At 36.9% G+C, this 20,680-nt stretch overlaps 1 protein-coding gene across 1 annotated transcript in view; it reads right to left on the bottom strand.

Moving 5' to 3' along the window:
- CUL3 (cullin 3) overlaps positions 1-20,408 on the bottom strand; it is a 47,969-nt gene extending 27,561 nt beyond the window's left edge. Inside the window, exons 1-2 of the mRNA XM_015822771.2 lie at positions 20,107-20,408; positions 1,062-1,259 (exon numbers count right to left, since the gene is read on the bottom strand). Coding sequence (XP_015678257.1) covers positions 1,062-1,259; positions 20,107-20,172 — 264 coding nt within the window. The 5' untranslated portion in view covers positions 20,173-20,408. The remainder of the gene's footprint in view (positions 1-1,061; positions 1,260-20,106) is intronic.
- Between the last annotated feature and the right edge of the window lie 272 nt (positions 20,409-20,680).

The following is a 20,680-nucleotide window of genomic DNA, read 5'->3' as shown; positions in this document are numbered from 1 at the left end:
TTTTCAAACAGCAACTGGACTTTCTTGGGTTTTTCTTTGAAAACATTTCCTTTCTCATTTCTAAGTGACTGATGGGGAATGAAAAGATTTATATACTTTGCAATCTTCTGCTCATTAGTACTCTGACAGTCATTGGGAACATTTGGAAGTTTATCTCTATCCTCAGAGTCACCTGAATAAGAGTATAAACAGGTGTGAAACCTTCTTGGAACAGCTGAAAGGGCAAGTTGCAGTCTCAAGAAGGTTCCACACCTGTTTACACTCCAATTCAGGTGACTCTGAGGATATACCGAGTATATAAACTCCCAAGTGGCTCCAATGACTCTCAGAGAGTTAACAAACAAATAACTGCAAAGAATATAAATCATTGCATTCCCTACCAGTCAATTAGAACTGAAGAAACTTCCTGGATGGCAAGTGAAATGTTTTCAAAGAAAAAACCCAAGAAAGTCCAGTTGCCTTTTGGAAAAAGCACCTTTGGGACAACCATGATTTATATGATTGAGAATCTCCATAGACACACTATTATTTTTCTCTTTCATCAGCTACCATCACCAATCTTCTTTCAATCTCTATATCACCAACAAGACATCTCACTGGCAATATAAAACTTGCTCAACCCAGCATCCCATCCTGAGGTCCCTAGTGCCCCACTGGATTGCATTGTGCCCCAAAATCAAACTTTCTGTGGCATTTTAGGATATAAAAAGGATAAAACATAAGTTAAATGTTGCATAAGTTTAAATCTGCATAGAAGCGCTTAAAAAATTCTAAGCCTCATAAACTGGGCCATTTTTTTTGCATTTTAAGGAGCTTAATGTATCAATTTTATCTGCTAAATTTTCCCCAAAGCAAAATAAAACATCAACAAAAAGCCATATCCCCAAATTTGAGTTCCTTAATCCAACAACATTACATTGTCTTCAGTCATGTTCTGCATTCTCCAGGTAGGTGAGAAATGTAGCCAAGCCAAAGTATACCGGTCTCTGTTCTAAAGACAGCCAAATGTTCAAACAAGATATCGCTTTCTATGTTTTCAGTAAATTATTGTGTTCAGATACCTTATTTATAAGATGCTCTGTAACCACTTCTCGTAATCCAGTGTATAATTTTTCTCCATGTTTATGTAATACCATAGTATATGCATTTCTATACAGTTCCTCAAAGCTGAGACCACTGTTGTTCTTCCGTTGAATTTCTTGGATAGCATTTTTCAATAGATCCCAAATGCTGTTAACATATTTTTCATCCATGGTCATCTGTATGCGGACATACAAAAGTACAGTTAAGAGTTTATTGATGTCAGGTTTTCAAAACAGATTTCCTCTAAAACAGATTAAAGACCAAATTTACCTAAAAGATAGATGATGCATTTAAGAGAAATTCCCAAAGAGAAAATGTGTGTGTATGTGTGTAAATAAGAACAGACAAAATTCCTACAAAACTGCTCAGCTTCCCTGACTTTTCAAAGCCACTGAACCCAAGCTTGCAAAATAATGTATGCTGCTTTCGTGCATGAGCATATGTACAGTATATAAGAAAGAGCATGATCAGGGCAAAATATTAACATAAACTGAATTAATGTCTATTGTATAAAATTGTCTATAAAGTAATTCATCTCATTTTCATACCCAGACATTCCATTCTCTCAACATATAACTATGCATTCTTACAGAGGAAAAATATTGCAGAGATATGGATTTAGCTAGCACAAACCTAGAAATGTCTTGTGTGTCATAAATTCCAATGGGTTCAATTATTTTTTATCCATGATATATAGGCATGGACACCTTAACTGGGCATTGATCTCCTTAACTGGGATTGGTCTTAGAAAATAACAGGACTGGATAAACATAACTGAACTCAGAAGCTTATAAAGCCAGTCCTAGCTAATACATGGATTGTGAAGGAACAGCAGATCTGTTGGCTAGACAGATAATTTGAAAAATCATCCTAGAAACAAAACGGCAAACAATGTCCATATAGGTAGAAAACTATGTTGGTAGTATATTCATGAAAGCCCCAGGAATCAAGCTTAACTTGAAGGAGGTTTTATATTTTCAATTGAGAAAGAATGTGGTACTGACCTATTTTTTTCCTTCTTTTGGAAATAGAGGAATGGTTTGAATAAAGGGGATCTATAGGCCATCTGCTGGAAAACTAGTGGGTTTCCTTGTACAGTTGGTTGATCATTATGAGAACAAACTGCTAATCCCCCCCCCCCAAATCTATCTTCCTGCCTCTGTCTTTTTGGCTGTTCTGCCCTCTGCAGTCCCTCTCTGTCCAGCTGACCATCACCGTCTTCTTCCTCCCGCTGCTGATGAAGTGTGCCTGGGCGAGGCAGCTGCTGGGCGAGGCACCTGAGTTCTTGGAAAGATCACACACATTGAGTAGCTGCCTCATGAAGGACCGGGGAGGGGGAAGTATCATCAAGAGCAGAAGGAAGATGGCGGCAACTGTCAGTTGGGGGTAGCAGAAGGCAAGTTGACAGGAGAGGAGGAATGTAAGCTGGCACAAACAGCACAGATAACAGGGGAGTAGGCGGATGGGGTAGCTGAAGTGGAGGTGAGCACAGTAGGCAGAAGTGTGAGGTCCTCATCTAACAACGGTGGAGTCTTGTCCTAATGAGTACAACAGGGACTCCTGCTAGTAGACTGGCAGAACTGCTGTGATGTCTCTGGGCATCACTAGCAACTGCTTTGCATAGTGATGGAAATTCCAGTCCCAATTAGAATTGTTCAGCGAGGACTACCTATATTCTTCAAATCAGCATATTAGGATGATTAACTCTCTTCCATGGTTTGCTCTTTAACAATTATAATTTATAGGATTTTGCCCGTGATTCCAGAGTTCACAAACAGATATCCAAATTAGCCAGTCATCCCCTGATCTTCCAAAAATTTGTTTTATGCTTTTAAAATTATTTAAATCAAGCCCAATGCAGCATTTCATACTAGTAAATCCCAGCTTAAATATGCATTGTGTAAATGCATATTTCTTTTACTGGTCATGAATCTCCCCGATTCAATTTCAATGGAGGATCCCTAGTTGCAACAAAGAGAAAAAAAAATCTCAGGACCTACTTTATCCAATTTGTAGTTTTATACACATATTTTACCCTTATCTTTTCACTTTTCTGAGAAACAGCTGTTCTAGCCTCGTAATTACTTTAGTTGCCTTCCTTTTTCTTGAAAAGTGATTGCAACACTTACCCATTGTATTCCAAATACATGTAGTCCCTGACTTACAACATTTAGTGACTGTTCGAAGTTACAAAGGCACTGAAAAAATGACTTATAACCATTTTTAACATTTACAACAGTTGTAGCATCCCCTGGATCACGTGATCAAAATTCAGATGCTTGGCAACTGATTCACATTTATCAGAGATGTAGTGTCCCAGGATCGTATGATCACCCTTTGTGACCTTCTGACAAGCAGTCAATAGGGAAGTCAGATTCACTTAACAATCACGTTACTAACTTAGCAACTGCAGTGATTCACTTAACTGTGTCAAGAAAAGTCATAAAATGGGACAAAATTCACTTAACAACTGTCTTGCTTAGCAACAGAGTTTTTAGGCTCAATTATGGTCATAGGTCAAGGATTATCTGTATACGATCATAATACATAAATGAATATAGTGGCTGTTTTATTTTCAGTTCCCTATCTAATGATCTCAAAAGTGTAATTGCCTTTTTATGTATTTTTTACTACAGTCAGACAGATACAATCCATGTCTGGATGAATATATTTTTTTGCTTCTTCTACAAGCATACAATCTCTTCACTTCAGCTTTTCTGTAAACTGAGATTAAACAAAGAATATCTGTACATTTCAATTTCAATCGAAAACAGGAAAGTCTGGTTCCCAACATTAAAACAGAAGAGGATCTAATCAACTTTTGAAAAGGTTGAAAACCTGTTTTGAAACTGACAAATAGTTCCAATTGAACTGACAGGGAATTTAGCAATAGTACAAAGAGAGAAACAAAAGGCTATATTCTTTTTTAAAAAGGGGGAGAGTTAAGCCATGCTATAGAATCAATGTTAAATAAATTGTTGTTAAGGGTGTACTTATTCTTGTTAAAACTCCTACTATTCAAATAGGTTTACATTTCAAGACAAAGAGAAATTCTGTACTGAATACAAAAACCCACAGCAGCACCCTATGCTGGCATTGAAAGGTTATTGGAATAACTTCCTAAAGATTCGAAAAAGATAAAGTAGTTGTTTTAATTATTTTGCTTTCAGAAGAGGTTTGATGGCACTAGATAGTTAACGTCTACATAAGTCAAGAAGGAGCAGATTGTCAATGCTTAAAGTCAATAGGCACATAAACTCCCACTAGTTCTTCACTGCCATATAGCAACTTCACAGCCTATTTTCTTAATAGTTGGGACATAATGCTGCAATCCCAATTTAAAGATAATTCAAAATCATGTTGAACTTGTACAATTCAACTGATTTTCTATATTAAATCTCAAACATTGAGTTTTTCAGCAAAATATACCTTTGAAATCAGTATGATGGAAATATGGGAAAAGCTTGTTTTAATTCAGGCTGAATCTTTGGGGTTACTTGCTTATTTAGAATTTTTCTTCAGGAATTTTGTTAAATATATTACAAAGCTAATAATGTTTTAAATGGAAGAATGCAAGAAATAGCACGCACAGGATTCCTCGAAGATAGGATTTCAAAGATAATACCCCAATATCTTTAATGATACATGAATTATGGATAAAGAAAGACTGAAGTCAGAGTTCCATTTCGATATCTATCTTTGTGTAAAATGGCTTAAGGAAAATCAGAACTATTTTTACATGATTTTCTGAAGAATCCATAGTAATTGGTTCTTCCAGTATACTAAGTCACAATGAGCAGGTTCAAACACCAGAGTGAATTAAATAAACAAAACACCTGATAATCAGAACTAATTTCAAATGCATGCATGCACAAACACACATTATTTATATATATTTAAATGTCAAAAGGAAAATACAACATATTCCATGCATATTCCATCAGTGATAACAGTGATCAAGGAATCAAATGCTTTTAATGTTAACAAACTAAACAATGCAAAAGACAGTATTCATTTTAAGAGTCAAGTATATAAATAATACTGAGTAGTGACAGAAAACTAAATTATAGTTTAGAATCAGTTGCTAGTGTGTCCCTATCGCCTAGCATAGCCATAGGGCAGGCATGTCAAACTGCCAGTCTGTGGGCCGGATGCGTCACGCCAAAACCGCGCCCACCCCATTGCCGGCAATGGGGGAAAAGTCACAATACATCGCGCGACATCACATGACGTCGCGAGTTTGACATGCCTGCGATAGGGTGTCAAAAACATTTCCTCTTCCTTTTTTTACTGAAACATACAGTACTTTATTTATAACCAAACTGGGACAAAATGGTATATAAGATGTGTGTCTGAGAATGAAAATTTCAAATCAGTTTTGTAACCTTAGCCTGGTTACATAATTAAATTAAAGCTAAATGCAGTTTCTTTTTTCAGGCAGTATGTTAGGGTTAGGGTTAGCTGAAAATGGAAGAAAATGTAAGTGTTATTCTCTTAGGATCATGCCAGTGGAGGAAATGGATGGAGGATCAGGATCAAGGAAGTAACAGCAAACCCTGGTTTACTGTTCTTTCCCAAATACTCCTATAATTTACTGAAGAGAATTTACTAATCAGATTCAAGATAATACTGTACTTCAGGAAGCCATTATATAAAACAGCTGACATTACAGCATGGAACAATCTTAACAAACATATTATTAAACCAAAGATTAGAAAGAATAAATCTACATGTGATGTATATGCCTGTGTTTGTTTTAGAATTATACTACTTAAAAAATACTTGTGGAAGACACTGCAACAATTCACTGTATAAACATGAAACCGCTTCTCTTTTAGCAACAGAAATTAACAATAACATTACAAAATGTAAGTTTCATGTACTATTTTTTCTAGGTAATTTCTCACAATCTGAATCAACTTCATATCTAACATAATAGAGAAATTCAGAATTAAATGCAAGATTTTGTTCTAACTGAAAATATGCATGCTTTCTCTGTAAGTTAGGAAACAAGGTATCTTAATATAGCTTTATATATCCTAATCGTTTAGTAATGTTAAGTATTCATGTATTGCTGTTTGTGCAGTGAGATATATTACAATAGATTTCTCTGTATATGTTCAGAAATAGTTCAAGTACTGTATATCAAGGATTTACTGATGTTTAGTTATATCAACACAGAATGAATAGAAACTTATTCAGCAATTTAAGAGTCTAATCAGTTACCAAAATTTCAATACAGATAAACTTATGTCCAATTCTGTCCATAATCATGAATTACACCTTCAAGAATCCAGCAGTTACACATAGAATGACCTATCACCATTGCTGAGACATAAACAAGGGGCTGGGTGAAACAAGTCAAGCATAAAATTGAACTTCAAAGACTGCTGGATTCCAATACAATAAGCTTAAGAATACAAGCAACTGGAAAATTAAGATACAGCAATTAAAATAACTAAGGATCATGCCAAATAATGGATCATCTAAGATTACAGATAATATGTATAAGTTTACAGGTAATATGCATACTGAATAGATTTTCCCCCCAAATCAAGCATTTGCAATAATGTATTACCTCTGAAGTGTTTCCTTTACAATCATTTTCTAAGAATCCTTTAAAAGGATTGTTTTCAAGTATTTCAGATAGTTTTATAAAAACCGTCTTCATTAAACAAGAATACACCATTCATACAGAAACTCAAAGTTCTAATTTGGTTACTAAGAGGCATAGGACAGTCTGTGACGTCATTAGAATGTTGAGGTGGCTTTTAATGAAGTGTGTTAGACTATAAGCGGCTACTTGTCACAATAACACTGCAGCAGCAGAAGACTTTATTAAATTCTGAATATTTCAATGTAAGATGAAGAAAGTTTCAGATATATTTGGAATAACCAGGTATGTCAACTTAGCCATCTGAAGAAATAAAGCAATATTAAAGATAAAAAAGCTCAAGGTACAGATAACTCTATGACTACTCTCTCTGTCTCTAGCCATCCAACAAGAGCTGAGAGACAAGGTTTACTAAAAATCACACTACCAGGGGAACATTGTCTTCAGGGACCTGGTCTCCTCCCACAAATATACAGATCATCCTCATATATCCGCATTTTCAGACCACTGTAAAATCATAGATATATAGAATATATAGAACAGTGGTGGCGAACCTATGGCACGCGGTCCAGTGGCGGCACTTGGAGCCCTCTCTGTGGGTACACGTGACATTGCCCCAGCCTCGCCTCCCTCCACGACCCCCTCACCAGCAACCCCCGTGGAGGAGTCGCCCCTGAGCGTGGCCCATGCAGAGCAGCGCAGCCAAGGACATGGCAGCCAGGCAGTGTAGACAAGACTCTGCCCTCACACCCCATCACGCACAGTTGATGCTGTGGGGCGCGGGCAGAGGGTGTGGCCACCATGGCGCTGCCTGGGCGATCTGTGGTGGGCCCTGGAAGTGGTGAGTGGCCCTGCAGGTAGGCGGGGTGGGGGACAGTGTGGGGGCAGAGCAGGGACAGGGGGTGGAGTGGGGGCGGGGCCAGTTTTTGGGCACTGGATCTCTAAAATGTTCGCCATCACTGTTATAGAACAAAGAACATGTCCTACCCATGTACCTTTATATTGATCAAAAAGACAGATTCAAAAATACAGACACTTTATCTTCCCTAGATCTTTATTAGTGACACAACAATTTACACATTTTTTTTAAAAAAGAAATAAATTACTTAAAGCTTTTAGGCTACTCTAAAGTTTTTAGCTCTTTTATGAAGTTCAAAATATTATTTCAGGATCTTTTATAATTTTCACAACTGATTATTTTGAGATCAGAAAAATAATGCATACAAATCCTTTATTTACTGATACAGTATAATGCCTAATCTATTTCTAAATAGTTAACAGTAAAACATAAAATAACAATCCATAAAAAATTCAACCTCTTAACCCACATAAAGAGGTAGAAATGGTGCTCATTTATCACCAGTTTAGATCAAAAGCTCACTTTGAACATATCCAGAAAGTCCAAAGCAAAGCAAACTTTACTTCTGGTGGCAACATGTTGCACAATGTTAGGGCAATGAGGGAGGACCACTTTTTGGTGGATGTCTTTTTACTCCTAAGAATGACAGTCTATTTTTTGCTGTTGTTGCAAACAGAATGATTTGGAGCAAGGCAGTCCCTAATGTTACCCTATACCACATAGGACTTTACAGGTAAAAAAATCAACATCTTGGACTCAAAACCTTACTGGCAATCAGTGTAGTAACTACAAAATAAGAGTTATTCTGCAATAGTATGTATAATCCACTGGCCATCTGAGCATTGAATTCTGTTTTCAAGGCCTTTTCAAAGGTCACCCCACATTCAGCATGTGGTAGTAGTCAGTAATAGAAGTATAAGTTATGATCAGCTAGGCTTTCTAGTCAGGAACAGCTTTAACTAGTTACCAAAATCATGGTAATAAGTTGTTTGCCCTCACATAGGTTAAGATAATCTCCTGCTTGACCAGAAAATCATCTATCTGTGACAAAGGACAGATATCTTGTATGATTCAAATTATAACTACCCTACTCCAAAATAAAGACCAGATCTAGTTTGTGCCTGCCTATGTTGATGGACACTGAAATTTCCTGGGACAAAATCATGGTCATTATGGGGGCTATAAATACCCTAGCCATTTAAGACCCTCAAAGGCATTCAAGACCCTACAGTGCCAAAACCCGAGAGATCCCAAAACCCATTCTCAGAATAGTCCAGAAATTGAAGGTTATTCTCAAGCAGCAGAACAACTGCACTCATAGAAGTCCTGTTTTGTCCTGACAGCACACCAAGACATAATTTTTCATCATTCATATCTGGATCAATATCGGTCTCTGCCAAAGGGCTGAACCTATCTCCCTTTCCTATTCTTGGCATAGCAGCTATTGCTATAAAACTTGAACTTAAAGGTGGACAGTCCTTTAACAGAGCAACATCACCATCACTGTGCAACCAAGTCTCATAATGTATGTCAAGCCTACATCTGAATCCACCTCTACACTGTGAATAGATATAGTCTGGTTTCATATAGATTTGGCATTCACTTTGTCATTATGGGTACTGAGTGTAGATTAATTAGAAAAAAATGAAATTTCAACAACTGTAGAATCACACTATAGCATAATAAAATTGATAAAAGTGAAGATGGTTTGAATGCACTGTAACTCCTCCTCCTCCTCTCTTTGTGGAGCTGCAACTTTGACCCTACTGAGAAACAACAGAGTACATTACATAAGCATAGTAAACTTTTATACTACACTTCTCCACTATTTATTAAATTTATGTGCTACACTTCTCACTGTTAGTGACTCTGGGCAGTTTGCAGCATAATAAGATAAAAATATAATACAAAACATTTAACAATTAGTAATATTAATCTTTCTTCTGAATATTCCATCCCGGCATCCTTCCATTCTCACTTGCCCCTCTATGTTCTCACTGCCCTTACTCCTCCCTCCACTCTTTTCTTCAAAGCAGGGCTTTCACCCAGGATGCAAGCACAATCCTCTATTCTACAGATCAACACTGAATCTTTCTTCCTGTTATTAGATACTTCTTTCTTTTCTCACCTTCAAATTTAATGGACAATTTGATTTAACAGAATCCTAAATAGACTGTTAAATTCAGGTTTGACAGTAATGCTCTTCCATTTTCCTTTTTTTCACAGTTCTTTTTTTCCATTTGACCCTTGCCAGGCATATAATCATATACTTTACTATGGGTTTTAGTACTGTGAGTTAGCAATCAATTTATAATCTGATCCCATTACATTATAAATTGATAATAAGTCTGTCAACTTGTCGGATTTCATTCAACTATTTTTCTATTTGATATATGTACATAATTGAGTATAAATATTATAAATGCTCAAGTACTCAAAAGCCACTTGGCAGTTGGCAATATGGCAAGGATGAAAACATCCTGAATTATGGACTTCAATTTCCAGGATTTTTTTAACAATCATAGCCAATAGCTAAGCTGGCTCATCTAGATGAAGTATTACATTCTTTACTAAAATACGTATGATCAATTATTTCATTTTACATATGGCACATTTCATTCATTAAAGTACTACATGGCACTGGCTCTTGATATTTTTTATTCTGTTAACATATACTGTATGTCCAACCTAATCACTAAGTAGAAAAATAATTGAATTTTTCTATCTTTTGAAGTTCCAGCAGGTTTTTTAAAATTATACAAAACTTTTCATACTATTTATACTAATGAAGAATCAATTCCTATGTGTTAAAATATTGGGTTGACTCAGAGAAGAAGGAAGAAAATCCCAAGCTGTTAGAAGAAAGATACCTGAGTCTTTGAAAAATAAAAAATATGAGAAACTTATCTCTGCCATGACTGGGATAGCTAAAAACGGAAGTAGAGAGCCGTTCTGACAGGTTTTCAATATTATGTTACTATACCCTAACCATATTAAAGTATATTCCAAGACTTTTAGTGGCGCCTATTTCTTGACTTTCCCATCACAAAAGGCTGATACCCTGCTCTTTATAATCTGATATTGGCATATTTTATTAATTATCCATATATTGTATGCATAATAATTTGAACAAATACAAAAAAAATCTTATATTTACATGCAAAATTCTGTAATTCCTATATTTCTCTGATCTGTGGTACTAATCAAATCAGTTAATAGTTTCTATATAAATAAAAGCTATACCAATTTCTAGTCATAATTCAGTTTCTATTTGAAAATATATTCACTGAGGTATTTTGTTTTTGCTCTAACATTTTTATAAACATAGACCAATTCGTATGTTTTTCTTTTTGCATTTACATTTCATTATTTCATGACTCAGAAATACAATATTTAGTGAATGGTTTACATTTAGCTGTCAGATAATGTCAGTTTGAATGTTTTTACACTATCCAAAAATTCTCACACAAATTCTCTTGCTCTGGAACTGTTTCCTTCTCCATAAACAATAGGCAACCTATATCTATTACTGCTAAAATTCAGCAGCACTGTTCGCCTAAAGCACTATATTTATAAGTATACAGTTCGATACCCTGAAGAAGGAAACAGAATTATCAACAAGGATAATTTCAGATCAAGCCTAAATTCTTGTATTGTTTTCCAAACTGTCACTTACAAACTAATTTTAAAAAACAGCAAAAGAAATACTTCCAGGAAGCAAAGTCCATGTTTTGCTTTTGCAAGTCTTTTTTTTTTTTTAACAAAAAGTACAAAGCCTTTCCTTTTCTCATACAAAAAAGCAATTAGTCAAGTGAATGTAACAAATAAGTCAGCAATAAAAATGTAAAACAACTAAACTTCCATATAAGAAATTAAGAAAGTGTTTGGATATTTGGTCTTAAACAGGCAACTTTCACATTATAGTTTGTAAGCCTGGTAACAACCTCCTTCATTCCAAAAGTATAGTTCTGGTTTTGCTAATTTTTGCTATTTTAACTATACCGATAATGGAATACTAATAGTAAAAACAAACGGTATTTGGGAAAAATATCTCCAAGTCTTTGCTCATCTCATCCAATGAGAATGACAAGACCCAACAATCCTCCTAACCACATATCAAGGGGGGGAAAATAGGAGGCTATGGCTTTAAACATGTTAAGAAATAACTGCAGAAGCCAGATTATAAGAGTAGCTGAAAAACTGAAACCTTGAATGCTGGATAAATATGTTGAGAATATCTTGGACCATCAGAATAAAGAATTCAGTACTAAATCAAGTAAACAATTGGAAGCACTATTCAATGAAATTAAAGCCTTAATATTTTGGAAATACAATGCAAGGCAATAGTCACTAGAGAAAACCAGATATTTGAAAAAATGTAAGTTATTTATTTATTTAGTGCGTGGTATATCATACAGACCAGCAATATATATTAACATTTCACTTAGATTAGTAAAACACAATGAAATATAAATGTTAAAAAGGCTATGTTCAAATACCAATATCTAGGTCAGAGGTCCCCAAACTTTTGGGCACCAAGGGACTGGTTCCGTGGAGAGAGCTTTTTCTGCGGACCACAGGGGCATAGTTTCATGTACTGCCTGCATTCTGCAGATGGGGCTTTGCTTGTTTGCGTGGCCTGGTTTCTGGCATGCCACGGTCCAGTGCCGGTCCACAGACCGGGGGTTGGGGACTCCCGGTCTAGGTCATCTAACCACTGAAGTGCAGCACTTTTTACATTAAAACAAACAGATACAGGTAGTCCTCGACTTACAACCACAACTGAGCCCAAAATTTCTATTGTTAAGTGAGACATTTGTTAAGTGAGTTTTGCCCTATTTTACAACCTTTCTTGCCACAATTGTTAAGTGAATTACTGCAGTGCATAAGTTAGTAACCCAGTTGTTAAGTGAATCTGTCTTCCCCACTGACTTTGCTTGTGAGAAAGTTGCAAAAGTTGATCACATAACTCTGGGACACTGCAACTGTCATAAATATGAACCAGTTGCCAAGCATCTGAATTTTGGTCATATGATCATGGGGATGCTGCAAAGGTCATAACTGGGAAAGATGCTCATAAGTCACATTTTTCAGTGCTGTTGTAACTTTGAACAATCTCTAAACAAATAGTTAAAAGTCAAGGACTACCTGTACTGGACCAGTATATGCCCTGAGGTTATACTCGGTCATGATGTTTGACATCATGGGACCTCGCATCACACTGAAGGGAGGAGCCTATGCCCCACATATAGAGTCCTGGCAGACGCTGTGTGAGGTGCAAATCCTATTCAGGATTGTCCACTGCTGATATGGTAATTCAATGCCTGGAATCCTGTTTGTGGAGTCATTTATGTCTACCTATGTCTGGGAGTTCAGCAATCCATGTGGCTTTCCATTGGGAATTGATGTTAAAGTTGCTGGGCAGATGTTGCACAAGTGCCAGTGGGGGCTTCCTGGATTTGAGACTTCCAGCTGATGAATGAGAAAGATTGGCATGCATCAATAGGAGTGAATTGTTCATATTTTTTCTGTATTCTCTCACTAATGCATCTTGCCTTTGTACAGATGGTGGTGCTATATGGCTCAGGACAGAAAGCCAGCAAGTCAGAGTACTTTTAATATTTCCACTTATAATCCTCATGGTGTCGTTGAGTCTGGTTAACTTACTAGTAATGGCAGCTGTTAAGCCATATAGGGACCCAGTATTCTGCTGCAGAGTAGACCAACCCTAGTGTTGATGACCCGAGGGTGGCAGCTGAAGCTCCCCGTTTAGTTATAGAAGAGAGTCTGGTCCAATGTTACTCCAAGATACTTTAGGTATTATAAGACAGTAAGTTGTTGTTTAAGATGACCTTGGGGGCTTCATATGCTAGCTTGTTGTGAAGGTGGAAGTACAAAGTTACTGTTTTGCTGGTGCAAGGAGTGAGCCTCCAGTCAATGAAGAATTTTCCCAAGATTTTAAGATCTTTGGACAGAAGAATATCTACCATGTCCATGTGTTTTTCTTGTACTGCTATGGCCAAATCATCAGCATATCCAGATTTGCATCTCCTTGTCGCTGGCAATTTGTATAACAACCCATCCTTCCAAACTGTTGATATGCTGCAGTTAGGTGTATGAACATAGCTGTGGTTTTGAGGCCTTGTTGAAATTCTGTTTCAATATAGCCTGTGTGAAGGAGTCTGAAGCTAGTTTGCCTCCTCATGGTCCACTCTGGATAGTGCTACAACGTGAACTAAACGAACTAGCAACTGCTGGCAGCCAGACTACTCAGTAGACTTTCCTGTCTCTCAAAATGCATGCAACAAAGACAATTGAAAAAGAGGCTAACAGAAAACAAGATGGCTAGATATCACTAATATCAGAACCATTACCTTACAATAACTCATTGTAGTAGTTACTGACAGACAATCCAAGCAAACTAATGAATGAAAATATATAGGCAATCCTTATTTAGCAACCACAAATGAAAAGGCAATTTTGTTGTTAAGTGAACTGGTTGATAAGTGACACTGCGACTGTGCTTATAGTCTTACTTCAGCTTTCTTTGCTTTGCAGACTTGTGAAGGTCATAAATGTGAGCACTGATCACAAGTCACTGTTGTATCACTATTGTAACTTTGACAGTCATTGTACAATGCAATCAGTAAACAAGAACTATTTATACTATGCTTGCATTATATTTTTCAGAAGTAACATAAATCATTAAATACAATATAGAAAACATCCTCAATCTTTTCTTGAGTTTGTCAGCAGTTGGTCCATATTTTAATAGTTCTTAACTAATTTCCTGAATAAAAACTAAAAAGCAGGATGAGTTTGGGCTGATGTACTTTCAACAAATCACCAAGAGGATTTTTTTTATTGTAATACTTTCTAGGAGAAAACAAATTATATTGATCTTTTGCAAGAAAATACAAAATAATCTGGTGGCAGTATGAATCAAACAAACGTTAATATATAACAACCTGATTATTTTTCAGGTATTACAAGACTCTTTGTCTTATATATGAGAATGACTGTTTTTACTCCAGGCCAAACATGACCAGTGGCAATCATGGTGAGGGCTAAAGGATGTATGGGTGTGTGACAGAACAAGCAAAATGTCAGCTGTCATATTACCATCAAAGCCTTACCATTTTGTGTAGGCAGGGATTAATTGGTCGTAAAAAGAGAGTTTTATTGACATCATATACATATACAAACAGGCAGGGCTTTAACAACATTGCTGTAACCACCATCGTGCCTATTTTGACACCACCCCCCATGCAGATATTACCAAATATGGGATTAGCAGAGTGAATCAGAATTTATGGATCCATGCTAAAGGCTGGGAACAAGAAACAATTATGTTTCTTCTCAACTGCCCAATTACTTTAAATCGGTGATAAGTTTTATAAGTGATAATTATATAAAAAAGTAGATCAAAGATTGAACCATTCTTTCTCTAATATCTTGTCTTGGATGTAATTACTTCAGATGTTTTTTCACAAACCTGCAAATAATACCAGAGGCAAAATACTTTGAACTAGCAAAGTATAAGATTCCTTATCACTCACATCACATTTTGGGTATGGGTAGCATTTGAACAATTAATAATGTTTGGTTGGATACTGGAAACATTTTATAGTCTTAGTCCAAAAAACCAGAAAGCAGTTTAAGGACCTTTAAAATATACAAATATGAATCTAAAGAGTAACTGTTTTCTGAAGGATTTCAACATGAATTTGTATAAACTATTGAAACTTGAATGTAATTTTGAATATACTGTTCATACATTATATAATTGATACTTTATATAACTTAATGAGTAAAATAGAGTTGTTACCTTAAATTGTTCATACTTCAAAACAACTGGTATGTTCTCAATGTAATGTAAGAATACTACTGCTGGTTGCTTTAATTAAGCCACAAACCATAGTTTGTAACCACAATAGCTTTCATTTTGATTAAGAAAAATTTGCACACCAAAAATATTTCTATTATTTTCTCTATATAAATATGGTAATGACTAGATTTTCATTGGGTGCCACATTCTTAAAACCTAAAAATTAGGATAAGAACACTTTAGGCCAGTGGTTCTCAACCTTTTTAATGCCGCGACCCCAACCGGTCATAAGTCAAGGACTAAACCGGTCGTAAGTCAAGGACTAAACTGGTCGTAAGTCGAGGACTACCCAACCGGTCGTACGTCGAGGACTTTCCCTGCCCGGGAGCGCCACGCATGCGTGGTTCCGCCCCCTGCGCCAGCCGAGGTGTAGCTGGCAAGCGGCAGAGATGGAGCAGGCCGACCACCAGCTGGCCCAGCCCAAGGGAGGTAAGGCACCTGCCGGAAAAGGGGAAAAAATGGCGGAGAAAAAAAATGGCGGACAGCCTTGCTTGGCGACCCCCATGAAATGGTCGATCGACCCCAAATGGGGTCCCGACCCACAGGTTGAGAACCACTGCTTTAGGCCAAAAATGGCAAATCAATGAATGAAACAAAGCAGCATAGAATATTACAATTCAAACTACTATACTCTGTTTCTGCCTCCATTATGGTAAGAAAAATAATATAACTAATCTGGGATCCTATTGAAATTCTTTATATTTATATCTAGAAACGCTATGCAAAACATTTGTAAAAAAAATTGGTGTAAACATCTCAACTATTAATGCAATCATCTCCAGAAGATGGCTGCTCCAAAGGCTTTCCAAGCAAAATACTCACATGTGCAGAGCTATAAACAACATTACTGTTGTGATTACTAATGAAGCAGCTATGTATGCATGTATACCAAGTTTCACAGAGGATGAAGATGCTTTAATACTTAAATAACAGGTGTTTTTTTGGGGGGGGTAACTTGCTTCATGAAGCAACTTTAATGAATGCTTTGTGCTGCATTATCTAGTCGTCATAAATAGAATTATTCAGCAAATATTTATTGGCATTTTATTTAGACACTAATAAGGCTATCCCTGGCCTGATTTCCTCTGAGGGAGTCAAACTGAAAGTCTCACAATGAAATTCAATGCTGTATATTTGAGAACTCCTGGAAGTGCACTAAAAATAAGCTAAATGTATTGATCACAGAGAATGGAAAAATATTATCTGTGAATACACTCTTTATCAACAATTCTTATGTCAATCTACATGATTTTATGGTACAAATTACAAATTATTTAAGACAGGATGATGTAATGGATGAAGTATCCTCATGAAACATTTTACAATTTAAAGTCCAAGCCAGAATAAAGAACTTTTTCATAAATGGTTACCAATCATAAATGCAAATCTTTAAGTTATCACAAGAAACTCTGTAATCTTTTTTGATACAATGTAATCGCCAGACTGAAATCACTTTGAATACTTCAAAAAATGATTGATCATCTTTTCTTCTATTATTCATATTATTATATTTCTAAGACTTTTTCAAAGAGGGACAGAATAACTCAAATACATTAATCTATATATTTTTGTGTTTTATCTACATCAGAAGTTGCTTGCAATTTCTAAACTACAGAAGTCTAAAGTGAGTCTTCCACAGGCTTTCAAAAGATGCTAATAAACTGTATTTTTAAAACTGATTTCAAGGGAAAATTATAAAATGGATGGTAAACTACAATAAGATTGAACAGTAATCATATTAACTTATCTAATTAAATATGAAAAAAATGTTCTATATTCAATACAATTATATTTTGCAGTGCTAAGACCATGAAACTCTCAATCCTGAATATAAAGAAAATTGACACATAAAGAATTACAGACTGACTCCACGTATTAAATATGAAGTAATTACAATGTGAATAAAAAGCAAAGCTACAGAAATATGAATCAAAGAATGTTGAAAATATATCACTATAACTGGGAGTAGATACTCAAAGAATACACATTATATATTTTTCAATGGCATATAGTTAGGGCAATGTGACATTTCCACTTTTGTTCACAGTACATTTTTGAAATGCATGCCCACTCATAATCACCTCAGAGTGGTTTCTCTTTGCAGGGAAATTATGTTCTTAAGAACTTATCACTGACATTTATTTGGGGTGAGGGGTGGCAGATGGAAGAAAGCTCACAGGCTAACAAGGCTTTGCACAAAACATACAACGTATGCTCTTTTTGCAAAGAAAACAGGTATAAAAGATAACACAGACATGGACCAAGGAGTAGCTAACAGACTTTTAGGAAAGCAGCAGTTTAATCTCATCAGAATAACATATTAAGACTCTCTTCAAATAATTGGTAATAAGATCATAACCTCATGAATTAATTCAGTACCTAATCATATGTTCATACTAATAAGTGACCAATATAAATAATTTGCTATCAAGTCCTATGCATATCAACTCATCATAAGACAGGGTTGTCAATTTGCATATGTAATTAAATAACTGATACTGATATTATACCCAAATTGCACAATTTACAGTTACTGTATTATTCCATACAAAACCAGAAAAATTAGAACTATTTCAAAAATTTCAATGCTACTATAACAAAAATCCATGTTTGTCCACTCAATACATTAAACTTAAGTCAATACTTTTTAAAAGTAAGATGTCAGAACTTAGTACACATTCTAGTAATGTGACATTAATGATGAAGCCAGTTAAAATGCACATTGCACTAAGCCATAATGAGATTTAGTTTTAGTTTAACATAATCTGCAGACCTGTATATGATTCTTTATTGATATTTGGAGGGGAGGGTTGGTGCAGTGATCTGTATATTGCCTAAGCAAAAATACCCTGCTGAGGTTCAGTGCTATGTATGCATCAGAAAAAAATAACTATAATTACTGTTCTCTAAATATTCTCTTATTATCAGAAATATAAAATCTGATTCATATTCAATACATTAATTTTTATACATATTCTTTGCACGCAGAATCACTAACTTTTATATGGAGCTATCTACGTACTCTCTCTATGCATGTTGTAAAAGTTCTATGCCAGTTACTATCAGAAAACTTTTAAACATTCATTAATATGAAACAATTTCATGGAAGGAACAGTAATACTCTGTGAACAATATTCACCCACCAACATTTTACAGGCTCATCTGTAAAAAACCAAGCAGAATGAAGAATATTTATCCTGACTACAAACTCTGCTTCTCTTAGTCAAGTTAACTTTTGTGTACATTAAGCATTTGCTGCATAGATCTCATTTACCAAACTTATCAGGCAAGTGGAACATGCAGTGAACACTTTCCTGATAATATATTCAAATACTAAATGTTCTTAATATGATTACACATATTGATTACAGTAAAAAATAACAAAACTTCCTTAAAAAGTGTAATACTTTATCCCTGAAAGAATCCCACTGGTTGTGCAGTCACTTCAAAATCAACTAAACAGAAAAATACAATATTTCATTGGTTCTTAAGAAGCTTCTACTCAAATAGTTATTAATGCAAGAAGATTTAAAGAGCATTTTGAGCGCAAATCTAGTGAAATAGGCAGAAGATAAATATATTTTTTAAAAGCTGACATGTTAAAATTGTGAATTACATGAACTCAGGTGAAACTATAGGAAACCACTAATTTCTATGTAATCTGGAATGGATACTAAGATTTTATTTTTAATCTAAGTACTGCTTCAAAACATATTTTCAATAAGTAATTGTAGAATGTACTGTTAATGACAGCTGCCAAATAATTTGTTAAATGGGCATAATTTCTATCTTTACAAAGGCCAACTATTATTTGCCATTCCTTAACCAATAGTGAAACTTTTGCTTAGGTCAAAAAGAAATCAAATTTATATCAAATTTATAGATATGTGTACATGAACAGATTCAACGAAACAGATCCAAAGACTGAAAAATCCCCAAGCCTTCGTGTTACAAAAATCCTTGATGAGCGACTGCCCTTAATGTTTGTGTTTCCAACCTTCAGTTGAAGCAAACGTCAACCGAAATCATCACAAGGTATGAAGCAACTGTGGAAGAAAATCATCCCCCCAAAAATTCCTCCCAAATGACAACTGGGCCCTACTTCAGAACTAGGTTGTTTTTGCCTTCTGATTTCAAACTCTGCACTGTGGGCAGTTTCGTTTATCGATACTGGCTCCAAAAGCAACTTTGCAAACATCCCAGGTGGGCCCGCCGTCAGAGGCGCGACAGGTACGTGGCCGAATCCCGTTGCGTTAATTTACTCTTCTATGTAAAAAGGCTCGCACCTTTACCAGCGAAATTAAAAGAAACAAGAGATCCCTTACAAAGGCCTGGGAGAAGCGTCCTTCCCTGGGGCAAATGACGGCCCCTCCAACCTCCCTCTTCGTTTCCTGTGACGGAAACTTGGGCTCTCCACTGCTCGCCAAACCGAGGCACCGGAGCTTGCTGGATCCCTTAGCTGCAAGGCCGACTTCCTTCCCCCCCCCCCACCTCCACACACACCCCAGCCTTCAGAGTCACTGACAGTCCGGGCCGAGGAAGCGAGAGGAAGAGCGCAACGAGGCTCCCAGGCAAATTAGCCAGGAGAGGCCGGCGTCTCGTCCCTTCGCCAGGCCGAACCGAGCCAGGCCCTGCGCAGCGACGCAGCCTCAGTTCACTCACCGGGAATGCTCGGATCCGCATTTTGGTGTCTCTCCGGCTGCCCGTCCCCTTGCTCAGGTTCGACATTTTGGGGCTCGGCGAGAGCGGAGCCCCTTCCTGGGGACCAGGAGGAAGCGGCGAGGGAAAGGGATCGGGGGGAAAAAGCCTCCTCCGGCAACCACAACAGAGGCGCCGGCGACCTTTACTCAAGACAGTAGACAGTAAAAAGCCGAGCCGTGGCAGGCCCAAGCGGCCGTCTATTCTCCCTCAGCGGCGACTATAGTAGCGGCGGCGACTCCCTCAGCCTCCTGCACCTCCTCTTCCTCCGCCGCGATGGCGGCCAAACATCGCTCAGTGCGCAGGGCCGAGAAGGCCCCCCTCCCCTCTCCCCGAGACACAGACACAGACGGATCAGGCGGGGGCGGCGGCGCAAGAGAGAGAGAGGGGGGGGAGGGAGGAGAAAGGGGAGGAGCACAGCCGGCGGGGAGGAGGGATAAGGGGGAGTGGCGTGGAAACCGAGAAGGGGGAAGATTCGGCAAATCTCGCGAGAGCTCCAAACGGCTGCCGCGGTAAAACGAAAAGTGGGGGTGGGGGG

This window comes from Protobothrops mucrosquamatus, unplaced genomic scaffold (assembly GCF_001527695.2).
Source record: "Protobothrops mucrosquamatus isolate PMUCROS unplaced genomic scaffold, P.Mucros_1.0 scaffold1674, whole genome shotgun sequence".
In the NCBI taxonomy this organism is placed as follows: domain Eukaryota; kingdom Metazoa; phylum Chordata; class Lepidosauria; order Squamata; family Viperidae; genus Protobothrops; species Protobothrops mucrosquamatus.
The sequence above is the reverse complement of the archived record's forward strand: the minus strand, read 5'-3'. Positions and strand labels throughout refer to the sequence as shown.